At 34.8% G+C, this 20,091-nt stretch overlaps 1 protein-coding gene across 1 annotated transcript in view; it reads left to right on the forward strand.

Moving 5' to 3' along the window:
• LOC117170347 (neuronal acetylcholine receptor subunit alpha-7-like) overlaps window positions 1-20,091 on the forward strand; it is a 1,604,403-nt gene that overhangs the window by 1,124,084 nt on the left and 460,228 nt on the right. The window contains exon 8 of the mRNA XM_033357087.1: window positions 12,546-12,632. Within this exon, the coding sequence (XP_033212978.1) occupies window positions 12,546-12,632 (87 nt within the window). The remainder of the gene's footprint in view (window positions 1-12,545; window positions 12,633-20,091) is intronic.

A 20,091-nucleotide genomic window follows, 5' to 3' on the forward strand; every position in this document is an offset into this window, starting at 1 on the left:
ATGTATATGTATCGTGATCAGACATAATCTCCTAATTATTTTTAGGCAATTGTAGCATCTTATTAAAATAATGACGTTGCTGGTGCACCTGAAAATGTATACGTGAGGGCAGACATAAAAGGTGAAACTACTGCACTTGAACAGATAACATTGTTTTAAATTGTTCTGCGAGAAGTGTTTTTTTCATGAAATAATTGATTATATATATACTACTTGAAAGTTTAATAATTTGGTAAAAATTTGTACGATTTCGTTGAAAATGAACTTTTTTGTTCAAAATTTATATTTTGCATGGAAAAATCCAAATCTTGGTTAAAAGTTACAATATTTTTGTGAAAATTTAAATCTTTTGATAAGAAATGTCATTTTTTGTTAAAAAATCGTTTTCCGTGTTAAAAATTTTAATATTTCATGGATAATTCGTTGTACCGTAAAAATTTCTTTTTTTGTTTAATACATGTATTTTGTTATAAATTTGCGTTTTTTGGTAGAACATTAATATTCTTAGAGAAAAATTAAACTATTTCTTTAAGATTTGATCTTTTTTTTTTGTTAAAAAATAAGCTACTTCAATAAAAGTTGAACTATTTTTTTACCAAATTAATTTTTGTGAAGAATCACCTCTTGGTGGAAAACTAAAATTTTTATAAAAATTAAAAACTCCATGTTTGTTTTATAATTTCAAATTTCAAAAGTTGAATTAAATTAATAAAAATTAAAATCAATTGAAAGCACTAATTTTAATTCTATTTGAATATATTTATTTCAACTATTTAGTTAAGAAATAATGTGTTTATTTGGAATTTAAGCTATTTCAGTCTTATGAAGTTTAACTGTTCAGTTGAAAGTCAATCTTTTTTAAGATCCATAATTTTAGATTAAATGTGTCTTCTAGGATCAAAATTGAACCATTTTCTGAAAAATTCGTTCTTTATTCGAAAATAATTTTTTTAACTAACTAAGAATGACACCATTCCATTATTTCTTGAAAATTAAACTATTCAGTTCACAATAACGCTGTTTTGATTGAGGATGCAACTATTTTCTTGCAAATGTTTTCGCTTTTAGTTGAACTTAACTGCTTTTAATTTCGAATTAGAATATTTTTTGCTTGAACTATCAGCCATTAAATTTTGATTGAACATTGGTATGTTTTTCTTTAAAGTTTAGTTATTTGGTGAAATTTTGTTAAAAATTGATATGTTATGTTATAAAATTTGCTTCTTATGCTGTTGCATTCCTTTCTTGATCTTACTGAAAAAATTTTGTATTTGTTACGTGATAAGTTCTTTATATTTATATGTTTCTTTTCTCGCATTGTAATGGATCCTTTTACAGTTTCCAATGAGGTTCAGCCGCCTCCCCGTCGCACCGCACCAACGCAACAGCCCTCGCCCGCAACGAAGATGAAGCCTCTTCTTACGTTAGCCTCCCGTCTACAATATTGCCGCAAAAGCAAATAAATTCAGCAATGAAAGATCTCTGCAGCATCTTTCTGTTACCTTGAGCCTTGGCAGGATGAGTTTTTCGTGTGCAGAGGGCTTCCAGCGTTCATTTAGTTTTTGTCTTATTGCGTTCCTTAGCATAAACGGAAAGTTATGTACCTGCAATCACGCCCTTTTGGCCTTCCTGCCAGGGGTTTTTGAGCAGGTGCAGGGTGGCACTACAACATTTTGCTAAAGCACTAATTGCCCCCTACAATATCGTACAGATTTCATGGTGTTCGGACACCCCAGGTTACGTGTCAGCTTTCATTTACACTACCTGTTATCAAGATCGTTTCTTACCTTCGAAATAACGCTGTGGGATCTCGGACTACTCGGTTTTGGTTTTGGCAGGAAAGAAGTTTAGCGTGGATTAGCAACAGAATTTCATATACGTTGCTTTAAATGTCAGACGACTAGTAAAAAGAATAATGTTGGTCAAATCGGTAGTGATTTGACCAACTTCTCGTTAAATTTGATCATCATGATATATCGTGATAGACCCATATTTGAGACATCACAGTAACAAAAGTAACAATAATTTTTAATTTTTGCCTCATCATATCCATTCATTTATCATTCAATTAAAGATTCTTATAGTTTGTTGACAAACGAACAATTTTTTCAGCCAAAAAAGAGGTGACAGGTGACGCCCATATTCTGGAATCCAACCGAATACTGTACACCTACCATAAATATTTTGCTTTGCAAGACTGAATTAATGTCGGTACGTTTGCGATACTTTGAAATTTTGTATTTTTATAGTTAAAAGGGAATACTAATGTCAAAAGTAATGTAGACGTCTCAATACTGCAGCATCTAATGATCGTATTTATTGATTTCGAATTGAACATAATAGTCTTCACATACGTTAGGACACTAAACAAAACACATACAGAGTGGACACTCTGCGGCTTACCACAAAGTATGCAACTTGGCATACACGCCCATAATAATAGCATTGGCATGTAAGCCAGGTTGCATATTTTTTGGTAAGACCCAGCGTGTCCACTCTTTATAGTAAATGGAATAATTCTAATAGCTTTTAAGTTTTCGGTATTTAATGACATAAAACGGGATGTGATGCTGCAGTTCTTTCGTTAATTATGGTTTAAAGTAAAAGCGTCTTTTACGTTTATTTAACCTCATAACAATTATTTATTTTTAAATGAAAGAAGTTGTTTCGTATTAATAATCTTTTATATATAATTCTATATATTATTAGAAGTATTTAATATCTAATTATTGATGAAAATTTGTGAAATTTTTTATTTTTGTAAAAAACAAAAATCTTTCAAATTTGGGATTATAAAAGTACTTGTAACATTTTCAAAACTGATAAAAATTTGTAACGTTTTCATAATGATTTGAATGTTTTATAGTCAATTCAAAATAACTTTACCTTCAGACCAAGTATGAAAAATTATGAGATAATTTCTTATTAAATGTCATATTTTAGATTATATTTGTTACTATGAAAAATAACACCTTGAACACGTTATAATCTTTATCTAACAAATGAGACCTGTTAGGGATTTGACTGTGATCCTGTCAAACAAGTACGGTTAAATATTGTCCCAAATGTACTATTTTGAAATTCTCATATATTAATATCTCTTAAAGTTCATAGAGATATATATTTTTTTATAAACAAGAGCCTCGCAGGAGCTTCATAATGATGAAATGTTTGGTAATAATATTTTGTATGTTTTCCGGTTGCATTGATTCGGGGATTGGTCATCAACATTTGAAAACTTACTGTAACGCAGTAAATCTAGGGACCCTGTAGTGAGGGATGTGCCAAAGGCTATGTGGAGGGGGGAGATGGAACGGAAGTTGAGCCAGCGGTAGAAGACGCGATGTATTTAAACGGCAACAAACACGACAAACACTAAGCATATCGAAGGTACCGAAGCGTGAAGCTATAGCAAATTTCAATAAGTGTACAGTACCTGCTGTTGGAACGAAAGTATCGATCTCTTCTCGCTTGATCAATCCGCACTCAGCTGCCTGTTTGGCGCATCCCTCACTACAGGGTCCCTAACCACTTCAAGATGTCAACAAGCACTATTCGCATACCGAAGCGTGAAGCTCTCGTAAATTTTTGTATAGTATCTTGATTTGGAACAGAAGTGTCTCTCTCTTCTCGCTCGACCAATCCGCAGTCAGCTGCCCGATTGTGGCGTCCCTTACTATAGGGTCCTTATGTAAATTTTCCTGCACCTCACCCCGGTGTTTTAAAACTTGCAGAAGGAAAAGTCAGGTCAGCTTTTAAAGCTAGAGCCAATGACTATTCATTTTCATTTTTTGAATTTATGTCCTCAGGAAAAAGTGTTAAAACAATTTGACGAAGCAGATTCTAAAACGCAACCTAATGAATTTAGCACTTTTCAATAATACTTTTACTTGATCTAATTCAGGGGTCTCCACAATCCACAGGTGTAACGTGACGCAGTAGCGCTTTGCCTATTTCAAGATCCACCAAGTTTTTTTGACGAAAAAGAGAGGAAATTCATGACTACTCGAACAAAATCTCAGTTGGAAGTGCTCAGAAAACCCTTTTTCTGGTATAACTTAACAGGGTTTCAAATAAGAAGTATTTTATTTAAAGTATTTCAACTAAGAAATTGCCGATAACTGTACATCAATAAATGTTTTCGACATTAATAATACTAAATAACGAAAAAAAGCACTAAAAATGTAATCTCAGTAGTTGGAGCTTGATTTCCATGGTTAAAAATTCATATTTTTGTTTACAATTCAGTTGTCTGGTTAACAATTCATCTAGTATGTTAAATATAAGTTGTCTGTTTGTTTGAAAATTAATTTTTGTACCTGAGAATTGATTAAGTTCATTTTTGTGAACAACTGATACTTTCTTAAAGATATTCAATCGCCTGGGTTGAAAAGTCATCTGCTTAGTTGAAAATTTGAGCAGTTGGCAATTTCTTTATTATTCAGATTTATTTCCTTGCGTAAAATTTAACACTTCTTTGAATAAAAATTCATCTGTTTTGTTTACAATTCGGTTCTCTGGTTAAGAATTCATCTAGTTTGTTAAATATAATTAATGTGTGTGAAAATTCATTTTTTCACCTTGAAAATTGACCTAATTCATTTTTTTGTCAATAACTGATATTTTCTGAAAGATAGTCAATATTTGTTGGTTCTTGTATTTTATTGAAAATGGGAATTTTTTGACAGAAAATTCTATTACGAGTTAAAAAATAAATTATTTGGTTCAGAATTCTCTTTTTAGTTAAAGGTTAATCTATTTTATTAAAAAATAATTTTTCTTGTTGAAAAATCAACTGTTTTGCTGAAAATTATTTTTTTAAAATAAATTTAACTATTTCTTACTTATAATTTAATTGTATGTATGTGTATGTATATTTAATCTTTCCCTTTTACGGGTTTGAGGGCCTCCGCTCCATGTACATAAAATGTACATTCCATCCTTCATCTAAGTTATCAGCTGCTTATCTTCTGATATTGAAAATTTAATAAATAAATATTTTATTAAAAATAAAATAATAACAACAACAAATAATACTAATAATTCTAGTAATTAGCAATCTTCTAGGTCTCGAATTTCGCCCAAACATGCTTGAGTTATTCTGCTTCCCCCTCCCCTTTTTAGCTCCTCTTCAAAGCTCCAAGCTCTCTTAATTTGTCTAGTAACCATTTGTTCTCTTCCTAACCCTTCTCTTAACATGTATCTTTTCATGTTTTTGAACCTATCTCATCCCTTACCTTTTCAATCGACCCCTTCTATCTTTCCATTAACGAGTCCACTCCCTCCTCTTCTATAAACCTAATCTTTTCCTTTTCCATTTTTTCTTTGAACTCTTTCAGTTTATAAACTTCCCAATCTCCCATTTTTTTGTTTCTTTCTCCCCCTCTTTACTTTCTCCAACTGTCACGCTTCTGCCCACCATCTTTCAGTGTAGCTATTACCGGGAAGTGCTCAGATCCAATCTCATTACCCACTTTCATACAACTTATCAAATTTCTCATTCCTTCTTCCGCCAGGATGTAGTCTATTACTGTCTCTTTCTTCCCTACAAATGTGATCTCTCCTTCCTCATCGCCTTTTATATTGCCATCACATATAGACCATCCTGTTTCTCCTATTATGTCTTGTAACCTCCCCCCTTCCCTGTCTATCTTCTTCTGTCTGGAACTCCTTACACATGCTTTCCTTTTTAAATCTCAAGTCCCAACAATTACATTCTCGTAATTTCGTTTGAAATTAATCTTGTTTGATTATAAAATCAGCTAACCGGTTAAAAGTTGAACTAGTTTGCCAAACATTTATTTTTTTCGTTAAGGATTCATAATTTTAATTAAACATTCAACTCTTTGGTTGAAAATTTGTCCTTTTTGGTAGAAAATTAATCTTCTTGGCCGGAAATTCATCTTTTTTCTTGTGTTACTAAAAATTTATTAATATATGTAGATCAGTTGCAAATTAACAATCAAAATGTGAATCACGAAGAAGACATCTAAAGAAACCATGATGTAGACGGCAACAACAACGTACAAGTCACGCATGATAAAAATCCGAGGGATGAAATGGTGGGCTTGATTTGCGAATACGATTTCTGATGGGATAAGCGGGGAAGTGGATATAATTATGACACTCGAAGCGGTATATTATATCATATAAATTTTCAATATTTTTCGCAATTAACTATTAGTAATATCTTCTAAACTGTACGTAGAGGAACAGCCTTCGGACATGGCTCTAAAAAAGTATTAGCCTGTAAAGTCGTCACATCGGCATGCGCGATGTGCAACTGCGCTCACGATCCCAAATATCATTTTTGTAGAAAAAATCATCAAAGCTCTACGAAATCTATGGAACTTGCAACAGCCCCCAATCTCTTGGTCAATAATGAAAATGTCAAGAAACTGATAGTTCGGATGGATGTTTTAATTGGTGATGAAGATGCTGGAACGGTTGCACACGTTCAACAAGCTGCAGATCATACAGTCGAAAAATGGCTAGACCTAAATCAAGGGATAAAGTAGTTTTCAAATAAATTGTACAAATTAGCTAACACGTACAGTTTCTTAAAAGCGGTACAATAAAATATTTGAAGCGATGTTTCTCTTACGCTATTGCGTAGCCGCTGCTGTGTTCCAAAAAAATGAAGATGCTTTTCATGCTTTGAGCGTAAATGATAAAGCTGGATAATTGCGAGGAAGATTGACCAAAAAGTATAGAGAAATGACAGAAAATAAAAGACAAAAAAAGCGTTGAGGCAGTAGACGGTGCAATTTAAGAAGCCTCAAGTACATGTCCGGCATGGGCACGCCAGTGGATACAACTCTAAACACCACGCTAACTGGTTATTCGTGGATCCCGAATAGACTTCCTCTCCATGACTTATGTAAAGTTGTCTTATGCGAGGTCGAAACAACGGGCTTTGGTCAACCATATATTTTGCAAAGTTGCTGTCTGGTGCCTTCTTGTACAATTTGATGCTTATATGTTAACATAACAAGCAATTCATCCCGCAGCATCCGACGCCGTAACATCATTAAGTTCGACGCCCCTATAATTTTAAGATGGTCAGCGCAACACGGATTAGATAAACAATTATCGATTATTGGCCAACAAATTTCTTCTCTCAGTAGAGTGAAAGGCGTTTATCAGACAAGTTCGCAACGCGATGGCAGATTGCATAATTCTTGACGGTCTTTTGAAACATTTAAATATAACCCACGCATTTTTTAAAGGCAAATTCGTAGAAATAAGAGACTTTTTCGAAAATCTATAATCACTTGACAAACAGCGTGCAAATTTCCCTGCGATTTCCTAGCTGGAAGATGCTGTAAGTAAACAGATGCTAAATATAATGGCACGGCAAGACCTCACCATGAGGGAATTGAGAAACGCATATCGAGATAATGGTCGCCAGGGTATATCAGTATGTTTAGGAGTTCGCGTTAACAATAAGTCACAAATTACAACAAATAAGAGAATTATCGATTCTGTAACAAATTATCTACGAAGTATTGTATCTGGTTGAGTAAAGTAGTTTTTTATTAACGTGAAAGATGTATACTGGTTGTCTTGAGTTCTAAAATGCTGTACAAAATCGATGCATGAAAACGTTGGAAGAAATATTTAGGGTTAAAATTGTTTATTTCCCCTAAGGCAATAGGGGGTTTATGTTTTTGCTTTCTCTTCATATCAAAGTTGCAATTGTTGCCTACGCCTAATTTTTAGGGCTTGTTTTATATATCGAATGATTCTCTACAAATCTCCTGAGATATGTTTATATTAAAAAATTGCAATAAAAAATATAGGTTAAATTAAAATATAAAGATTCCTAAATAAGATAAGAAAAAAACGTACCATGGTCGTTTGCAGAGAATCTTGAAACTAATAAATCGAGATTTATAATATAAGGATTAAACACGAATTGCAACTTTGATTTAAAGAAAGAACATAAAACTATAAATAACTGTTGGTGAGTAAACAAATTTGACATGAAATATCTATTTTTTTTTTAAATTACACTTCAGTTTGCTTAAATAACTATTTAAAAATTACAATAAGAATAATGTCCTTGATTTTCATAATTATGTTTAACAATGTTTTTTTAACTTGAGGTAAGTAGTGTTTATCTTGAAGGTTAAACTATATTTACTTATGTTGTAAAAATAAATAAAAATTAGTTATCACAAAATATGATGGTAGGATTATGCTACATAAATTTAATTATTTTAAGCTTATCCACTTTTATAAAAAATTTGGACAATATTGTTGATTTTTTAAAATTCAAACAAAGAATTAAATCAATAATCGTACCGAAAATTATATACTTGTTTCCTTTGAATCTTTCTTTTCATAGTGTCTGGTCATTTCAAAAACTTTCGAAATTGCGAGTACGTTTTACTTCAACTTAAATGAAAATTTTATATTTTTAATTATTTATTTTTTATTAGTGACCATACTTAAATTACGTACCAACTAAATGGGAGGGGGGTCAACGCTACACCGTTCTCGCCATATTTCACCTCTTTATGTTTTGTTAAAATTAACCTTAAATACCCTGGGAGTAAGTACAATTGAGCAGTAATTCAAATTTCACATGATATTTTCTGTCTCCGAAACTGTTTTTCTGACAATATTCGACGTATTTTAAAGCCGAAATTAACCATTTTGGAGCCCGCGAAAGGACTTTCCATAAGATCCCATGTTTTTTGACATGGCTTTAAACAGTGACAATTCAAATTTTAGCCTGGTAAGGGCCCCTAAGAAAGGCATAATGTGAAAAAGGACATATTTCTCCGTAAAAAAAAATAGTTTTGATGATTTTTCATCTGACCGATCCAATAGCCGGACTACTTTAAAGTGAAACTCAGATACACTGGAACTTTGAATTGCATTATAAAAATGCGTCCGTGACTGATGATATATACCGGGACAGCCCCGTGCAAAATGATCAAATGAAAATCCAACTCTAACCAAAAATGCCTTCGACATGTTGGGCAGCATAAGCCAGTGACAACATTACAACCCAGAAATGTTTTTTTATAATAGATAAAATTAATTAAATTGGTCATTTAAATTTGGAGATGATCTTGTACGCGTGCGCGATATTTTATAAGGATATATCGGTTACTATCGATATTTGTATTTGATAATGATATTTTTGTTTCGTTTTCCCATCACTGATGCAACTAACGCGGTGAAAGCGTCAGTTTAATCTGAGTTCCATATAAATTGAGAAAAAGGCTTAATCCTGTCCCTCCTAATGATATGATTGGTCTTTGGTACAAAACCCATTAAAATAAGACTTAAATGTTACTAGTGTTACGTTATGCCTTATAATTTTGTTATCTGTTTGAATAAGGCTCATATTTGCATTATTCGTAAAAAATACAAGCCAGGAGTCAATAAAAAAGTGCCCCGCGTACTCTTTCTCTCGTTTGGTGTAGAAACTACAGTAGACTTTACGACAGTTCTCGCTACGACAGTTCTCGCTACGATACTTCTCGTTTCCCGATTTCTCCTTCGATCGCTTACTCTTACTCGTTCTATCACCTCACGTACACGCATACGCGGTCAGCTACGGCTACTGCGCCAAATGCAGCTTGACGCAGTAGAGGGGGTTATCTGACACTTCCTGTTTTCTTCCCATACAATCCCGAAAACGAGAGGTGTCATAGAGTCTACTGTAGCATACACTTAGATTTTTAACACGACCCTCGGCAACAATTAGACCAATTGTCAAAACAGACTGCCATATTGTAAATATATCTACTGCTTTTTGTATTATTCTCTGATTTTTTACTATCTATTACAGCATAAAGTAATGCATTTGCACGTAAGGTTTGGATATGGTAATACGAAAGTTATTTTTAATTTTTCCTAATTATGACGCACCACTCTGATCAATTCGAGGAAAAAATATGCTAATGTAGGGGATATAGAGATTTTTTGTTTAAAAAAATACATGTCCAAAACATCACGTAGAAAAAAATTATCAAAGAATTCAAACTTTTTTTTTGAAACTGTTCTTTGGCCTCTAATATTCTATTAAATTTGGTGGTAGATTTTTTTAACGATTTGCACAAAATATATTATGTTTATGAAAGTCGCTGAAAAGGTTTTCGGGAGAAACCACTTTCTTTGTTTTGTACCCCACCATTATTAAATAAAAATGCAATTTCAAGTTTAAAGTTCTTTGTAGTCTTTTGCTAGATTAGGCTGAAAATTTGACATACATTTCAGCCTGATATGAGATACGCTGTGTAATTTTTATTTTGACTTAACGGAAATTTGTTGCCATTGAAAAAGGTTATCAATCAATGTAAACACTAACTACAAATAATTTATTAGTGGATCAAAGTATTAAAGATTTTTTATTAATGTTATAAACAAATTAATTAACAAAAGTCATTTTTTCGTGATTTGCAATGATTAGTTGATTTTGAGCCATAGCTTTTGTATAAAGAATTTCACATAATGATGTACGCTTACAATAAGTTAAAAATAAATAATGAATAATATCACAGCCACACAAAAAAAATAAGTGTGCAGATCTGGTAACGAGACACACGTATTCCTATGGATTTTGGGGCGCTGAATTCAAATTCGATATCAAAAATCACCCATTACGTCATGGTTGAGCCATAACCTCAAAAAATGAAGAAAAATCATGCACTGAGGTAAATAAATATCAAAATAATGCCAGTGATGCAAATTTTCACTTCAAAAACATGTCGACAACTGTGAAGGATCAACCCTTGCCTGTCATCAACTTATTTAACATAACTTTACCCAACAGAACCTGACCCCACCTAACCTGAATTAACAGAAATTTATTGAACTACACGTAAAGCTCTGGAAGCAAATTTTCCTAGTAGCAAATGTGCGCTACATGGAATGGGTCAACTCGAGCCTAACCTAGAAATAAATATAACCTAGCCTAACCTAACCTAACCTCACGAAACACAATTAAACTGATTGTGTTGTCCCGTTGTGTTTGCGGTACCGTTTGAATCAGCTTCGGCTTTACCTGCAAAGAGGTCAAACCTATCCTAACCTAAAAAAACCTGACCTAACCTAACTTAACTTCACGTAACACAATTAAACTCATTGTGTTGTCCCGTAATGTTTACGGTACCGTTTTATTCAGCTTCGGCTTGATCTACATAGAGGTTTAACCTAACCTAACAAAGCTGACCTAACCTAACATAGCCGAATGAAATTCAACTACACGTGTAGCTATATGAGCGTACGGTTCTCAGTCTTAAATGTGTGCTATATTTAATAGGTTAACTCGATCTTAACCTACAAATGAATCTAACTTAACAGAACCTAACGAAATTTTGCTTAATGCAACACAACTTAACTTAAGTGTTCCCGTTGTAACACAATAAAATTCATTTCACTTAAACATGCAAATGAATGAGAATTTTATTCAAAATTCTTTTCTCTTTGCTTTTCTTAAACTTAAGGGATATATTTATACTAGTTTTCGTGTTCACGTTTTATCTTTCTTTTTATCGTAATTAAATTGATTTATAGGCCCACTTCAGTCTATTTTCTGCCTGCTATAACGTGTCCTTTTTTTCTTCATTTGTAGGTTGAATTTCATTCGGCTAGGTTATGTTAGGTCGGGTTTTGTTAGGTTAGGATAGGTTAAACCTCTATTTCGGTTAAGCCGAAGCTGAATGAAATGGTACCGCAAACACAGCGGGACAACACAATGAGTCTAATTGTGTTACGTGAAGTTAAGTTAGGTTAGGTTAGGTTAGGTCAGGTTCTTTTAGGTTAGGATAGGTTTGACCTCTTTGCAGGTTAAGCCCAAGCTGATTCAAACGGTACCGCAAACACAACGGGACAACACAATCAGTTTAATTGTGTTTCGTGAGGTTAGGTTAGGCTAGGTTAGATTTATTTCTAGGTTAGGCTCGAGTTGACCCATTCGATGTAGCACACATTTGCTACTGGGAAAATATGCTTCCATAGGAATACGTGTGTCTTGTTACCAGATCCGCGCACTTATATTTTGGTGTGGCTGTGTAATTATTTAAACCATTTTTATAAACAAATGCACATTTTGACTTTTTTTTTTAAAGAAAAGGCTTGATTTTTTCAGAGGAATCAACTTAAAATGCTTTTCTGAGACTGCTTGCTATCATATTTTTCATAGTAACTAAAAAATGTTAATTATTTAAACAAATGCACATGTTAATCATTTTATGATACAAAGTCTTGATTTTTTTGCGGATCCAACTTAAAATTTTTTTTTCCAAGACTCCTCACGATCATATCTCCCACTGTGCGACGGGCCGATTTGATATGCTTAATCGGATATACCCATTGTAATTAAATCCTGCACCCAATCTAAGAATGTCAATGAGTGCTTGTGGTGTATCAATATTTAAGATTTTTGGAAATTACGGGTCAGTTGGATCATTTGTCAGAAAGTAATGAAATATTTCAATGTTATTTGTGTTCATAAACCTGATGTAGATTCTCAGTACTGATTTATCTCAAGTTACATACATTCAATAACATTTGGTTTCTTTCAGGAGTAACTATTCTCTTGTCCCTTACCGTGTTCTTGAATATGGTTGCTGAGACAATGCCTGCAACGTCCGACGCTGTGCCATTATTAGGTGAGTATAAACAAGCTTGATTAGGTAATTAAGAAGAAATATATTCATTCGGTAATTGAGTAGATGGCATTCTAACGCATGATTCCTGTTACCGAAATTTTACCAATATGTTTTTTTTTCATGCTGAAGAAACTGGTTCATGTCCAAGCTAAATTGATAGCGTCGTCTGTGAGATTTCTGAAGAACCAAAATATAATATCCGTAATTTTGTTTAATATTAAGTCAAAACAATTGACGTAATTTTATCGTGAAGTACTCTTAGTATAAAATTATGTGATTATGTAAATTCATTATTATTTTAATTAATATATTGCTATCATATTGGAAGTAATGGGTGGTCTCAAGCCTATCCAGCATATACGTCTCCGACGCCCCTGTCTATGAGACGTGATGTAATCAGTGTTTTATTTATACTTGTATTTTTCAATAACATGGATACGTTGCAAACAGTTTCACAATAAATGTTATATTTTATAAACAATGATGCTATCCTCTCAGAATTTGAATAGTCTTTTCCTTAAACGCTCAATCTTCAAGTGAAACATCTTCACTATGTACTATTCCTAGAACAGATGGCATCGGCATGTCGTGATGTGCAGAGCAATGGAGACTTGCTCATTGAAGTATGAAAGACAAGCAGGACGGACGCACTTTCCGCGCGTTACCTGCATTAGGTTACGTTATGCCTCGCAGTCAGCCGTATCCGACTCTACACCTTTTGCTGCAGAAGCTGCTGTCGCTTACAGGTTCCACTTGTCGGTGAAATTGAACAATCGGCAGATAGGCGACGCTGCGATCGTTCTGTTCCACAAAAACTTTGACTTATATAAGAAAATTAATAATTAACACAGCTCCAAAACGAAATGTTGCAATTCTCAAAAACGAGCATAGGCTCACCCTATGCTTTTGATATCGCTGAATCCAAATCCGGAGTCGATTTGACTCCACGACGTTACATTTTATCCCTAACTTAAAAAACATAGAAAATCACTGATTTCAGGTGAAACATGATTCGCGTCTATGAAAAGTGATCATATTCTATGTTTTCCAGCATTTATTTCTTAATACGTAACTTTAGAAAAACTTTCAATCCAAAAGACCAAAATCCACTAGTCCGATTTATCATCCAGCGAAATTGAAAGCTAAACGAAAATTAATTGATGCCGTCGATAGCATTGTGCAGATAACCGTTTTAACCAGCATTTCGCACGTTCGCAAGCTGCACAATTATATGTTTGATGCCAACGTGATATCAGGTGATGCATGCATCTTAGTTATTTTGATAATGCTGATCGAGATTTTGTCTCAGTATGACGTTGTTGCTTAAAAAAGCCACGAAATCTTGCTACACAACAGATTCTCTGAACGATGAAAACTGCCTTGAAAGGGGATGTGTAGAATGATTCGGATCACTAGCTATTTGAGTATCGAAGTCAGTAGGTGCGAATTTCCTTGCAGTAGGACCTTAGGGTGTAAGGATGAAGCCAATGCGTGTCCGACGACGAGTAGACTGTGTCTTCGTCAAAGTCGGAAAGCTCACATACTTATCCCTGGGGAGGTATGAGGGCTATAACCCCCAGGACAGCAGACTTACTTGCAATCGGAACAGGATCCCTAATATGTGGGTCTATTATATAGACATCGAATTTATGAATAAAACCAAAAAATCTTCAACTTTACCATCGAAAGGTACTGAATCTCAACTTGATCTTGAAGATAGGACCTCAAAACATCATTGTTCTGAGCAGATAAGACCGACTTACAACGATTGTTATGTTCTTACAATTTCTGATCAGGATAAAGAATGTGTGCCACATAAAATATGTGATAGTTCTAGATCCTAACTGATTCGTTGGCATGAAAGTAAAAATATTCTAGATTTGAACTTGTGTTTGCTTCTCGAAGTCAAGAAGAACCATGTCAGGCCTCGAGTGTGCAACAGAAACAATTATCGAGAATATAAAGTTCCAGTATATGCGACACTTCTCATTCTCGACAATCGACTCGATTTCCCTAAGAGCATTTAGAAGAGCCATATTAAGTTTAATGCCGTAAGAGTGACAGAGATAGTAATAAAGCACTCTTAGTGCCGTATTGTGCCTTTGAATGTAGGTCGTTCCCGCGTGAGTTGGACAACTAGATAGTATGTGAGCTAAATGCTCGGGGTGTGCATGGCACGCCATGCAGCTATCATCGGGGATGTCTTGGCTCAAAATGTGGCGACGATATGTTAAGGTCGAAATGACACCGTCTTGACATGGCATAATGAAACCCTCTGTGCCAGACTTCAATCCGGGTGATTTAAGGAAAATAAAAATTAGCTCACACAACATTGACTGATCCTCCACATTTCTGTGGAAGGTGCCATGCATCTTCTCATTGAAGAGCTGTTCACGAAAGTTTTTCTCTTGTGCTTTCTTCATCCGGGCTTTCAGAAGCGAATAGTCGAGATAGATAAGATTGGATGCATTTTGCTCACCTCTGATAATGAAGTTCAGTCCAAGTGTTTCAGCAGTCTCCTCTGCTGTTTTGTACAGAAACGCTCCTTTGCCCACTTTTCTTGCTTCCTGAACATTTTAAGAAGAGGGTCTCTTCCATTTGCGATTCTATGTGCTGTACCCAGAATAATCCTGTTGTGAAGACATTCAAGATTCAGTATTCCGCGAGCACCTTGACGGCGTGAGATTTAGAGTCGCGGAACATAAGACTTCAGATGCATGCTTTTGTTCATGTGCATAACATTTCGTGTCCTGGTGTCAAGGGATCGAAGCTCGTCCTTCGTCCACGGTACCACTCCAAATGAATAGAGTACAGCCGTTACGACAAGCATGTACGTTGCAGATATATTGTTCTTTGACGACAGTTCGGAAGGCCAAACCTGCTAAGGTTCAAATGAACCTTAGCGCATTTGTCTAACCAAAATTCCATTCGCATTTTCTTAGTATATCGTTCGACCATCCCTAGAGCTAGATGTAGTTGCTCTTTGCTTTTAGCATAGATCTTAATATCGTCCATGCAAAATACATGAGGAATGTCGGAAGGGTGAAGTGCTAGAGACAGTGGCAGTAATGTGAGGCAAAAGAGTAGTGGGCTCATGGTGTCACCCTGAAAAACACCTCTTTAAAAAGTGATCTTGTTAGTCGTCACGATTTGCTGATGAACCTTCAGGCATTCCAAAATACAGATGATAAGTCTATGGGAGGTGGAATCGAAAGCTTTCCAGTAATCAATCTAGGCCATCGATAGGCCACGCTGGTAGTATGCTGCATCTTTGCAGACTCATCTATCGATAAAAAGGTTCTCCCGACATTCTGATACGCTTTTCATTGAGCCATGTTATTTATACACTTCTTGCCACACAGGTTAAATTGCCAGAAAAATCCAATCATTTAGGAAAGTTGTGAATATCTTGTACAGTGTGCTCAGGCAAGCGATTGGCCTGTAATTCTTCGGGTCAGCTAAGTTGCAAATTTTCAGCAGGAGTATTGTGCACCCTTCCACCAAGCACTCTGGAATTTGCTCGTCCGACTTTAAATATAAAGTGAAAATACGGACCAAATGCTGACGACTTGAAGAAAACTTCTTCCACCAGAATGTCTTGATACCATCTGGTCCCGGAGTGGAGTAGTTCTTCATCCCTCTGAATACTTTTTTCACCTCCTTTGTAGTAATGGGTGGGCATTCTTCATCAGGTATTATGAGGACATCGCACATCTCTGATCCACCTTTCTCTCCACTCTAGGACTTCTCTGAGCCTCAGTTATTATCCATATCCTGTTAAGAATATGCTGCCTGATAGTCAGCAGCTTCGACTCGTTAAGTATGTGATAACGGATTTCGAGTTCACGCGTGAACTTTCGAACTTTGGCGGTAAAATTCCTGTCAGATGTGATGTAGTCAATCACACACTGAATTGGGGGCGCGTACTGTCTTGCCCAGCTTATCTTTATGGCAAGTTGATGCATTCGCCTTTTGGTCTTAGTGTCGCCTCTCTTTTTCTGTTGCCGACTTGTTCTGGCTGTGGTAGAGTAGGCGTTTTGCTTTCATAGCTTTCGTAACTTTCGTAGCTTTCGTAGCACTCTAGCAAGTTGCAATTCAGTCGCTCCATCCACCTAGAGGTCCCGAGATTCCGTCGATCTATCGCATTGAATCGATGTTCCTTGGATCCCCGAGCTCTAGAGTGGTCAGCATTGTTGGCCGACCCATTGTTATGAGCTCTGCCTGTTCTGTTGATTTAAACCGCACTTACTTCAACTATATTTGGTGTTGTCATTACTGTTCCCACGAGAAGCTAGGGAAAGGGATTCGTCCATCCTTGTAGAGCACCGCATGCTAGGATAAGGCTGCGTACTTTCAGAGGTCGCCCGGTATCCCAGAGTCACCGTTCTACACATCTCACCCATGTGCCCTTCAGCTTTCGGCATGGTTTTGACACCTTCGCTTGGGGGTAAATTCTTTCAGAACCACCCCTGGGAAATTGTCCGCGATAGCCTATTGATTTTTGTAACCATATTCAGCAGAAACCCCTGGCTTAGGGACCCTCTATCCGCAACCCTTGGACGCGTTTGGTGGCTTTGCCGCAGGAACATTACCAGAACTATCGGATGCAAAACTAAATGCTGGAATATTCGATGGACTTCAAATCCAGAATATTTGCACGGATCAGAATTTCGTTACAACTACGAATAAATTGGGTAGAATGTCGCTACCAAGTCAGGTAGGATATAAAAATTGAGTAGATCATTCGAAGATAAAATAGTGCAATACTTAAGAAGGGCGTGAATTGAAAGGAACTTGCTGCGAATTCGAACGCAGGAACCTAGAAAACATAGGAAACTACCACTTTGCATTGAAATAATACATGTTTTACATAAAATTACTATTTCGCAGAATTTTTTTTAAGTTAGAGACGGAGTGTGACGTCATAGAACCACAACTTATCGAATTCAGTGACCTCAAAAACGTAGGGTAAGCCTATTCTGGTTTCTGTGGCTTACCACTTTTTCTTATGGAGCTGTGTAATTTAAAATAAGAATATTCCCGATCAGTTCAGTTCACGAAATTCATACTAATAATTCTTTGATGTTAAAGGGACATTTGAAAATTGCTTAATTTAATAAATACTAAAAAAATGATATAAAAAATATGTTCCAAAACTGCTGTATATTGCTTTATTCCATCAAATTCAACTATCACGAAGGAGTATAAGGAGATCTAACTCCGTTTCGCCACTTCGTAATAGAAAAATTACCGTAAGTGGTAGGCACATTACAGAAAGATCTTACATTTTCGTGCGCAGGTGCGCATTTGTCCTCTTCGTTGTCCTTCGTTGTCCTTCTTCGTTATAATTATTTAAATTATTAAAGTGTCTATTGATCGGTTTAAGTGAAGGACTTCAGCGTTAAGACTTGTAAAGGTAAAAGATTGCATTATAAAAGTGTTGATCATATAGAATATGATGAAATTGTTTGATCATGAAATCTCGAAATTGCAGTACATTATTATTTTTTAAATCCTACGTTGGAATTAAGAAGAATGTTTTTTTCTAACACTTTCAAATATTTTTTATCGTAAAAAACCTGTAAAATTAAAAATATAATCGATTTAGTTGCATAAGATTGCATTAATTTGACAAACTTTCTCATTCGCACATTTTTCCATGTATAGGAAGAGGACAACTGCGCACCTGCGCACGAAAATTTAAGAGCTTCCTGTAACGTGCCTACCACTTAAGATAATGTTTCTATTTCCAGTTTCGAAAGGCTTTCCACTGGTAGTTGGGTCTCCTTATTATTCCTTTGTGGCAATGATATATAGCACGATGATTGTAAAGCATATGTTGTTCTATAGAATGCAGCCATATATAGCACATTTAGCACATTTTTTTACATAATTTTTTTTTAGATCTTGATAAATTAACATTTTTTTAAATATCAATTACGTAAAGAATGATAAGTATTAATTTCGTGAACAAAACTAATCGGGAATATTCTTCTTTTAACATTGATTTTCCTATATGGCTCAATGCTTTTGTGGATCAGGGAAATTCTGGCGCATCCTATCGATGGATAGATGAATCTAACCCTCTAAGTGGAACTTGTAAGTGACAATGAATTTTTTTAGTAGTCGGATAAGGCTGCTTGCAATTGAAATGTCAATCTAATGTGGATCAAGGAAGGGAATGATCTATTCGGAAGAAACGCTTTCTAAAATTAACGTTCATTTTATCATTTTATTTATCATATAATCATTTTAGTTGAAAGTTAATCTGCTGGGTTCAAAATTCCACTATTCCAGTTCATTTATTTTGTAATTTTTTTCTCTGTTGTGTTAAGGGATGTTTAGAATGAAGGTCATTATTTAAAATAAATCTTTGCGTTTTGCGACAAATATAAATATGTTATTTTTTTGTTTATCAGGAAAATTGAAAAACTTGACCGAGAAAAAACGGGAAATGATCCGAAATTTGAAATCGACCGCTGATACGTCACCAGACCTAAAAAAATTAACAATAAATCAAGTTATATCCTGAATTATTATTAATTTTTTTTAGGTTTTTTGAAAACATGATATTCTGTTGAATTATTTTCAGATAAACCAACTTTGGTCGAGTGTTAACTACAACTTAATTAGGATGCACTCGTTTTTTCTTATTATTGCAAAATTTTGTAGAAATCGTTTGAATTCAAAAACAATCTGGGCTTTTAAAAAAGTTTAAAATTCACGTTGAATTATTTTAACTTCTCTGAATCCTTCACAAAAATGGAATTATTTTTAATTATTTACAAATTCTTAACACTGGACGACGGCTGAACAACTGGATTATGATGCGAACTTTATTTATCCAAATAAATTCTGTAGAAGTCTTTGAATTCAAATGAAATCTTTTGAATCTTTTACATTATTTTGTAATTCTCTTGAAATCTTTAGAATGCAGGCTTAATTATTGTACATTACTTCGAATCTTTTAAATTCTGCAGAGTTCTCTTCATGTCAAAGATCTTGGTTGTAACACTGAGAAAAATAGTTAGTTGGGACAACTAACAAAGTAGTAGGCCCAACTATTTTAGTTTGTAATATATGCCCCTGCTATGAAAGTGGTTGAGGCTACTACTTTTATTCGCAAGATTAGTAGTAGTTGTCCTTACTACTTTCATTGTTCTCGCTACAACTTTTGATGGTAGGTACTACTAGGCAGTCTGATAAGTACCTGCAAATTCTAAGAGATGGCATTAGTATTCACTAATGTGAACCATTTTCGTCGAGCTTGATGCTTCAAATGACGCCTGTCAAAACTTCAGCCATTTATGTTTACGCAATTACAAGTTACAGCACTGATAAGCGACTAACCTCCGAGTTTTTTTAATATGGAAAAATCTGAGTTTCGAGTTTTGATCAAACACTACTTTCTTCGCAAGAAAACGATATCCGAGACCAAGGCCAAGCTGGATAAGTATTA

The sequence above is a fragment of the Belonocnema kinseyi genome, chromosome 3, assembly GCF_010883055.1.
Source record: "Belonocnema kinseyi isolate 2016_QV_RU_SX_M_011 chromosome 3, B_treatae_v1, whole genome shotgun sequence".
In the NCBI taxonomy this organism is placed as follows: Eukaryota; Metazoa; Arthropoda; class Insecta; order Hymenoptera; family Cynipidae; genus Belonocnema; species Belonocnema kinseyi.